The sequence below is a fragment of the Adiantum capillus-veneris genome, chromosome 21 (genome assembly GCF_014529385.1).
Source record: "Adiantum capillus-veneris isolate H3 chromosome 21, ASM1452938v2, whole genome shotgun sequence".
NCBI lineage: Eukaryota > Viridiplantae > Streptophyta > Polypodiopsida > Polypodiales > Pteridaceae > Adiantum > Adiantum capillus-veneris.
In genome coordinates this window covers 50,004,361-50,014,855 of record NC_140951.1, presented here as the reverse complement: position 1 = coordinate 50,014,855, position 10,495 = coordinate 50,004,361, and the positions used below count along the sequence as shown (strand labels likewise).

At 36.7% G+C, this 10,495-nt stretch overlaps 1 protein-coding gene across 1 annotated transcript in view; it reads left to right on the top strand.

Annotated features, from left to right (window-relative positions):
- Nucleotides 1-472: 472 nt before the first annotated feature.
- Nucleotides 473-10,495, top strand: part of LOC147430927 (uncharacterized) — a 73,122-nt gene continuing 63,099 nt past the window's right edge. The window contains exons 1-3 of the mRNA XM_086493603.1: nt 473-568; nt 5,867-6,005; nt 6,206-6,278. Of these exons, the coding sequence (XP_086349729.1) occupies nt 473-568; nt 5,867-6,005; nt 6,206-6,278 (308 nt within the window). The remainder of the gene's footprint in view (nt 569-5,866; nt 6,006-6,205; nt 6,279-10,495) is intronic.

Below are 10,495 nucleotides of genomic sequence, written 5' to 3'. Positions count from 1 at the left end.
CTCTTCAATCATTGCTCGCACCAAGGGACTCTCTCTTATGGACATGGCTAAGGATCAAAAACTATTTCTGAGAAACTATTGGAATTCATATAGACCCTTCCTTAAATGCCAGTCCAAAAGGGTGGATCCAAACTCCAGTTGTTCCTCTTGAATCATTTGGTTTGATCAGTTTTTGTGGTAAGTATTCCAAAATTTACCAAGGTTTTTTCAATTTTCATCTAGACCTGCCCAGGTTTATGCCTTTATTGCATGGGTTGCTTCGTTTCCAACTGAATTAAGGCATGCGGTAATCATCTATTATCAATTTCATGAACACATGCTAGAAGTAGCTAAAGGATTGGTCATATACACACCTGGGACACCACTTCTTCAAAAGATACACAATACACCCGTTTCCAATACAATTGAAACCCTACTCAAACCTCCCAAAGGAAAGTAGCAACTAAAGAATATCACACACACACCAAGCAGCATGGCGTCAACAAGCAAGAAGCCAAGGCAATTCAGAGGATCTGAAGATTATGGGGATACTCCCAAAGCACTTGAATACCCAAATTCCAAAGACCAGGTACGTCTACTTATCACAAGAAATAATGGATTATTACATTTTGAACGCAATGTTAAGATGCATGGAAGATTTGTTCACATATTGTTTTGTAACAAATTTATGGACTTTATTAATCCTCATAAGTTTTTTCAAACGTTGATAAATGATTTTCACATTAATAAAGACCTGTCTGAGATGAGGATTTGCTTTGGTTGGAAATATACAGAAAACTTGAACCATACTCTATACAAATCATCTTTTGTGTTCGCCCAAGAAATTGATGAAACACAAACATGTGGGTGTTTGACTCATAAAAGGTTTTCCAACTTTTTGGTTGACTTAGAACCTTTTGGAAGACATGTTATCACCACTAACCCTAGCATAGCTCGACATAACACTTTCCAAGAGTTTATCAAGAAAGGGTTAAATCACATACCATTAATACCAGTAAACCCTAAGTCCATAATAAAAGAACTTAGCAATGTGCAGAAGACATTATGTAACCTTTTAGGATGTGAGGATAGTAAAAATCATTACAATTATATCCAAGGTTCAGTTAATGAAATGTTTTCCCAAAGATTTCCCTTTTATAGGCAAAACCAAACTCCCTGGTACAAGAACACAGATTTGATGGATGAAATAAAATATATTTTACAATTTTTATTTATATGCGGACTTGATAAACTTTCACAAACTCCAGTATTCATATGTAAGAAACTCATTCAGTTAGCAGAAAAGAAAAGTCTAGAAAGCCCCGAAATCCGTCTTCTTTCTTCATAAGAGGAGGAAATTTGCCAGGCCATAGGATCTTATACCCAAGAGATTGGGTTAGATACACCATCTATGTCCTCTCTCCCATATCTTATGGGAAATTTTAAAATCCATAAAATGAATTTCAGATGGATCACTAATGCGCATAATTGTGTATGTACTCCTGCTACAACCATAATCACTAAATTACTAAAAGGACTAATACAAGGGTTTACAGAGTACACCAAAACTATACATAAAAAGATACAATTGTTTTCTGGAACACAAACTAATGGATATTGGATGATTAATGATTAGTACGATTTTTTGATTAATCTACCAAAGCGTATTACAAACATTCATTCCTTTGATATAACATCTTGTTATGAGGCTATCCCTCATAAAGGCACGCATGGTCTACTCGAGGTTCTAGACAACATTGTTAAACTCGTAAAAACTATGAAATATCTTGGATTTAAGAAATGCCGCAAACAAATTGTGCTTACCAAAAAGAAAAGATAAGTGGTCTGGACAGTTGAGTGTTTACATAACATCAATGAGTTTGTTCTTGATAATTGCTTTACAAAATTAGGCACACATATTTATCGCCAGGAGAAGGGTATACCAATGGGATATAATTGTTCATCACTATGGTGTAATCTATATTTAGCATGGTATGAAATTGAGTACATAAAAAAGCTATCTCGGCTTACACAATTTGATATGATGAAGGCATTCTTATATTCATGAAGGTATATGGATGATTTTCTATTTGTTAATAATCCATTTATTTCACAATGTTTAAATCACCAAAAATCCTTGTCCCAAGAGGACCCCTTTACAATTTACCCTTTGGACATTATTGGGATTAAAGCCACACACAAGAAAACCCAAACCACATATTTAAATACACATATCCAATTGTGCAATTCAATTGAAGAAGAGTATGTAACATAAACCGCATGGAAAAAAGATAAGTTACCATGCCCTAATGTGTCGTTTATTCATGCAGCCAGTAATCGGCCAAAAGGGATGGCATACAATGTATGCATATCAGAAGTTCTTCCCATATTATATAATGCATCCCAAGAATCATATGCGGTAACAGATTTAAATAAACTAATCTCTATGTTTGTAGAAAATGGGTTCAAAAAAGAGAAGATAATTACATGTATTACTAATTTCATCGAGGAAAATCAATTCCCAGGCATTAGATTTACCATCAATACCTTAAAACAGAGAATTAGTAGAGGATAGGTCCACTTGGTGGCCTATCCATGCACCTTTCCTCAGGGATGGGAGAGGGCCACACACACACACACACACACACACACACACACACACACAATGTATGGAACATAGGATGCATGATAACCAACACACTGGGATAGTACACACATCCACCCCCACTCAATTACCAACCCACACACCCATGCTTATAGGGTCAATCCCTCGCTCTAGGCTCAACTCTATACTTTATTTTTTAAGATCTGCTCGTTGCTTACCATACTCGACTCAATGCCCGCTTATGTGAAGTATAAACACATCTTGTGAGACACACACACACACACACACACACACACACACACACACACACACACACACACGCAATAAGACGACAAACACGGGGAGATATTATGAACACACAACCACACAACACACACATGCTTACATGTTACCAAAGGTTTTGTTAACATGTTTTTTCTAAAACATGACACAGGCAACAACATCATTGACGGATAATTGATAGAAAAACGGATATCTCAAAAGCAGGATGAGATGATGGATTTCAAAGCCAAAACCCCCCCTTTTTTTGTTTATGATGGATTTCAAAGCCAAAAACCGCCCCTTTTTTTGTTGCTTTTGGCATAGACAAGCCCCCTAATTTGTAATTTATTTGGTAGCGTGGCCTCCATATGCATGTAAGCATCTTTGACTATATCAGGTTTTCATTGACATGGAATATAAAAACACTACAAAAACTCAAATAAACTGGTTTTTATTCACTGAGTACACGGACCCAAAGGTAATCACCAGCACAACTACAATGTAATGGCTAAAAACGTTCACTCTACAGTAATTCGCTCACTCATGAAAGAGATGTTAACTTGTGCTATATCAATTTGTAAATTGATAATAAGACTTGATGCCACTCACGCAAGTCTTAATTATAAGGCCAAAGAACCCCTTTCGGTGTTTATTTTTCATTTGTAAATATTGGCATGGACAAGCCGTGAGAATTTTAACGTTGTTATGTAACCTGGTTCGAAGCTGGTATACCTTGAGTCGTCCAAACCCCAAGTAATCCGGTGTTAAAAGAAAGAGTACAAACCCCAAGTAATCCGGTGTTAACACGTAAACCGAGTAAGGTTTAAAACACTGCATTTTCCTATGGCAAATGGCTAGCTGGCCAGTATATATATAGAAAAGGTTTTTTTTATGTATAAAGGCTAAAAAAAACCAACTTGCATAACAGCTTGCAGTATTAGATGAGCCGAATGCCAAAACTGGCAAAGTAGGAGAGATTGGCTTTTAAGGCACCGTTCAACAAGCTTAGTATAAAACAGGACCAGCGCATCAGTTCTTGGATTCACCCTTTTGCAGGCTTTTTTGCTAAGGCAGCAAGCTTGGAAGAGTTTCGCTATTATCAGCAAACCATAGCGCTATTCACAACTCGCTTTCTCTCTCTCTCTCTCTCTCTCTCTCTCTCTCTCTCTCTCTCTCTCTCTCTCTCTCACACACACACACACACACACACACACACACACACACACAAGCCAAGGCTACAAGGAGCTATTCACAACTCGTTGTCTCTCTCTCTCTCTCTCTCACACACACACACATGCTCACACAAGCCAAGGCTGCAAGGCAAACAACACACACACACACACACACACACACACACACACACACACACACTATACCAATACCAGGCAATACGGACAACCATCCGCTACAAGGCATAATGCAAGCAATGACAACTCACTCCAAGGAAAAACGCTGTGGATTATCCGGTTGCGCGACACAGCAAGGTAAAAACTGAGTTTTTTGGTACTGTGTCAAATTAATTGCCAAGGAGAACATGCACTTGAATAGTGAGAAAAATAACTGAGGCATAAGGCACACTGTGCGATTCACAAAAAAGCATCTGTATACTGTTGGAATTCCATATTAAAACACATGTGTGTAAAACACTATATACACAAAGCACATGCGTACACACTCCATGTGTTTGTGGAACAACCATCGTACGATGTCTACACACACACACACACACACATATACACTTATGCAGGAGCATAAGAGACAACATTACACTTAGGATGGTACTCACCAACAAGCTCATGGCCGGACAAGCACATGCAAGCATATGCATATTATAAACAGAGTTACAAAAGTACACAGTATTAAGCAAAAAATTCTTTTTTTGATACCATTTTTGGAGCAGTATCAATACCATAACGAGGGTACCGGTTTCAAGTGGTGCATTACCTTGAGCACTAAGTGAGAAAGAGGAGCACTACAGATGGCTACTACAAGCAACAACAAGGTGATTTGATACAGAAAGCCTCAAATACAATTATGTGTAAGCACTAATAGTAAAAATAAAAATTCTTTCTTATCAATTTTTTGAATACTATTTAGCATGAAAATATATCAAAGATGTATATGACAGCCTCCTATGAGGACAAATGTCATTGTGTAAGACTGGATGTTTTTGAAAAAATAAAGGTCGTACAAACAGAATGCTGCCAAAATTTTCACAAATTAAGTATACATATAAAGTATCGTGCTGACTTGTAAACCATAAAGATAAGGGTGCCCCTAAGGCAACATTTCGTGTAGTATCTAAGAATGCTAAACATGTGTAACCATTTTCTTTATTTAATTAAAAAAAAAATCTAGCATCAATGATTGAAAAGAGGGTATACGACAACCTCCTGTGAGGACAGATGTCATCGTGTACGAAAGTTTTTTTTGAACAAACAGGATGCTGCCAAAATACTCACATATTAAATATACTTAGAAAGTATCATGCAGATGTATGAACCATAGAGATAAGGGTGCCCATAAGGCAACAACTGGTGTAAGATTTAAGAATGCTAAACTCGGGCGTGTAACCATTGGGTTTTTTTTATTACTACCTAGCATTAAGAGGTGTGAAAGAAGGTATATGCCAACTTCCCTTGCGCATAGATGTCATATAAGACTGCTAAATTTTGGAATTGTTAGTGAGAGTTTTGAGTACAGTTGTTTTTATAAACAAGGAAGGTTTTTCCTTAGTTACTTTTCTTTAAGACTACTATCTAATATAAGAATGGGTTAATGATTTGAATGGGGATATATGACAACCTCTTGTGAGGACAGATGTCATAGTATAAGACGGTTTTTTTTTAAAAATGAACTATTTTTCAAACAAAATGCTGCCAAATTTTTCACAAATTAGATGTACTTATATCTTGGAAAGCATACTTAGAAACCATAAAGATAGGGTTGCCCTTATGGAAACATCTAGTATAATATCTAAAGAATGCTCAACTCATAAGTTTAACCATTGGTGACAAACAGGAATACAGGCAGACAGCTATGATGAGCATCACTCGAGATGTATTTAAGCTACAACAGATTTGGGACAAGCTCATGGCAGGCCATGAAGGAAAAAAGCGAACCAAGCCAGTAGCAATTAGGGACCCCATCTCCAAACCCTGTAAACCTATAAAAACTTTCACAGACCGTAATCGACCCTACTTACATAGACAAGCCAAGGAGAACATAACATATAACTAGGAGTAAGGTTGGGGTCCAAGGGTGCGACAACGATAACAAGCAGTGGGGATTGCTTGATATACCTCTCACCCACTTAGTGAAAATTAATTCTAATTAATTGTACTTGTGGTTGGTTGGCAGGTAAAGATCCCCGCTTTCATCTACTAGGAGTTCCGGCTAAAAGCTCCTACTTTTTCATGTATCAAAGTATCTTGTAATAAGTTTTATATCAAAAAGATTGTACTTTGCTTTGGTCTTTACACAACATCGTAAGTGCAAATAGTATTTAAGTTCTCTCAATATATGATTCTAAATGATGGTATTTTTCAATCACACACACACACACACACACACACTTGGTCACATCATCTGACCTTGATAGCATATATGGGGCTCGGATTATGTCATGTATCACTATTTCTGGCTACAAAATATGACATCCAACTTGCTACACTCAAAATGGTTTCGAGTTGTTGGCTTAGGGGAGTTTTACCTTATGCTTTACATACTAGAATACTGCTTTCTTTTTCTATAGGACTGTGGTTGATCTAGCACCTCATTTGGAGGGAGTTGTTGACTATGCTCTGAATCACTGTAGCATCCAAATGTATGAACTGAAGTAGAAACTTGAGTTGGTGAGATAACCGTGTGCTTTACTATACAACTGCTAGCTTTTTTATGTGGATCACATTGGGTCAACTACAGCTATCCACCATAAATATAAATTCCCATCCATTTGGGCTACCTTGTGGGTGCAACCCCCTAAATTATCTCTCTTACCTAGTTTAGTTAAAGCCCATTCTTTGGCCTCTTACCTGGGCGGCTTCGGATTTGATTGGTTGTATTAGGTTTTTATCACTTTGTCGCAGCACTCATAGTGCATCACGACCTCGCTCTGATGGTCTCGCGTAATCAAGGGCTTCTTACCACAGATTCTTTGCCTCCCTCTCATTAAATGAGTCTTAGCTGGAAAATCTCTTACACTCATGAGTAACCGATGCTAGGCTACCTCGGCACCGCCACAAGTGATTATTTTCAGAGATCTTCCCTGCCTCTTCCACTATATAAGGTGAGGGGTTCTTCCCTTCACTTAGGCTTGGTCTCCCTTGGCAGCTTGGAGAATTGCTTGGGATTGCATCTGCTCACAGGTTTTTTATCTCAATACAAAACCCGTGCCCTGTTGTTTGATTATAAACAGGATTTTTAAAACATCTACACTATTGGAAGATCTACTCATTTGGGATTTTTCGTTAGCAAAAGAATATGAAATAAGAAACTTGTTATAGTTTTTCACACATCAGTAAAAGGTTTTATTTTGGCTTCTTGCCTTGTACTGACTGCATACATACTTTAATCTTTTGCTATTTTGCTAGAAAATGGCATCAAATCTGTCACACATATGGTTACTGTTCTGATTTTTTTGATATTGTTGGTGAGTATAAGGTTGAATGCCTGGTGGTGATACTAGTTATGCTGCCTTGGAGTATATACATTTTGTAGCAGATCTGCACATTTGGGATTCTCCTTAGCTGAAAGCGAATGGTTTGATAACCTCGGCACTAATAAATACACATAAATATAGGATTTCTTTTTGCTTGGTACTGATTACATACACTCACTCTAATTGGTAACTTTTGAAAAATTGATGCTTTTTTACATTAAAAGGTTGGTGGCATTTCTAGTTACACTGCCTAATTTTGAATTTGGATAACTGCAGTTGTTTATTTGGGTATGATACATCCAATTTACAGAAAATTGAAAAAAATGGATTAATATTGGATGAGACTTGTAAAAATAACTTTTTTCCATGGCATAGTCCTTTGACCCTTTACAGGTTTAATCTCTTACCGGTCTTATAAACTTGCTGACTGCTTACTGGTTATTAGCTGGTCTTTTTGTCTTGGATTTTTGGCTTAGTCCTGGTGTTTCTCTAACGAGATCTTACTCTCTTGATCTTGGGTGTGGTTGGAATTAGCTGGATCTAGCTTTGGTGCTGACTTACAAAACAACTAACCTTGCTTGGTTATCTAGCTTAGTTCTAGTTTTTTACTAAACATATCCCACTACATCGTAATGATGATACTACCATAAAATTATGGTTTTTACTGTTTGCTTTGACTTTTTTTAGAAAAACTTCTGCTTGTTGCTTGGATGCCTGGCTTAGTTCTGGTTTTTATTTATTTATATATATATACACTACATCTTGGTGATGATACTGCCATAAAAACCTCACTTGTGTTTTGGCATAAACTATAATTCTGACCAATATGGGTATAGTGGATTACTGGATTATTACCTATTATTTTTCTATATTGGTGATAAGTGATAGTCCTATATGGCAAGTGGGTATTTTAAGCAGTATCCGGTTGGTGGTTCAACATTCCCAGATAAGCAAAAAACTCACGCATGGTCCGTTAATTGCACTGCATACATCGTATGGCTTATGAATAAAGGTTGCACAGAGGTGAAGCGCACGATGAAGCCTCGCTCTGTAGCACACACACACACACACACACATAGTGAAGATTTTCTCTATAGCACGCATGCACGTGCGCGTGCACACACACACACACACACATACATACACACACAGTGCTAGCAATAAGCACTCACCACCCCTTGGGCTAGAACATGTGCACACACATGCCTTTCCAACAACGAACGCAAGTGTAAACAGGTTCTACTTAGTGAACCATCAAGTGCAAGAAAACAAGCATACAATGGATTGGTTCTCCACCCCTTGGCATACTACATAAGGTAAATGGTTACGCCTTTTCTCAAAATTGCATGATACACAGTTTGGCAATTACACACACACACACACAATCATATGCATGAGGTATTAAATGGGCTCTGTATCGTGTCTCTCGCCATCAGTAAAATCCAAGGATTAAATTACACATATATGTAGCCGAAAAAGAACAGATATCATGTAGCTGTTATATTTTCATTCACACACATGTACGTATGTATCAAGTAGTCTATGTAACATATATATTTGTTATAATGACATAGAGGATTAGTCAGGCAATAAAACCATATGCACATAAGCACATAAACATGCATACTTATAACGTTAAAAAAAATAATGTATGACAGTCTTGTGGTTTTTGCACACACACGCATACATGCATACACACAAAGATCCACACAACACATGAAGAAGGATCTCAAACGGGTAACACAGTAGCATATACACACATACATATAATCACGTTCATAGTTTATCATCATTGACATATAACATAGATGATTAACAATGTTAAAGCATAGTAATGATCATCATCCTAAAACTAATACCAATTGTAAAAATATCAGCTGGAAGTCTATGCAGTAACATAGTTTGAGAATCTTGGGTAATAAGCATGATAACAAGTACACAAATGACGACGGCAAATACTGTTCAGGTACCAGGATACATATGTTTTGAATACTTACATAAGTTTTCTATTTTGTGTTGATCAAGCACTTAAATCAATTAAAAAAAAGGCTCTTTTTGTTTTAAAGTACTTTACAATCTCTAATAATTTGTAAGCATGAATATTGGTATTGGTAAAGATATGGCTTCTTGCCTGTGACAACCTCTTGTGAGGGTAAATGATTCAATGATTACTTCTGGTTTTTTTTTAAAAATGAGTGATTTTACAAAGGTAATGCTGCCAAAATTTTCACAATTTAGGAAGTATTTCTATAATGTAGAAAAAATATCACAGTAAGTAACACTTTGGTTGATTTTCAAGATGATAATAAGCACTTGGGTGTATATACCATAGTAGGGAACATTTGGTGGACTCATAAAAGGATATATTGGTATACTCACAAGTACTTATAAAGTGGGGCAAAAGGTAGGGCTCTAACAGAGGATATTAACCAAATGTTTGTAATTCTTTCTGATAAACAGGGTTACAAACAGACAGCTCGAATGAGCATCACTCGTGACACATTTAAGCTACAATAGATTCAGGACAAGCTTATGGTTACACATAGTAGGCAAAAGAAAACCAAGCCAATAGCAATTTGGGACCCTATCTCCAAACCATGTAAACCCATCAAATTGTTCAAAGACTGAAAAGACCCTACTTACATAGATGAGCTAAATAAAGTATAAATTATATTTAGGAGTGTAGCTAGGTTCTGGGATGTGAAACGATAACAAGCAGTGGGGTTTGCTTGGATACCTGTCACCCATTTAGTACGAATTAGTTCTAATTAATTGTACTGGTCGTTGATTGGCAGGTAAAGATCTGCACTTTCATCTGATAGGAGTTTCGGCTAAAACTCCTACTCTGTCATGTATCAAAGTATCTTGTAATGGATTGTTTATGTATCAAGAACTTTTCTAGTTTTTTTAAAAAAATTGCTCTTTACACAATATGTTTTTCAAACAGTATTTAAGTCTCTCAGTATATGATTCTGAATGATGGGATTTTA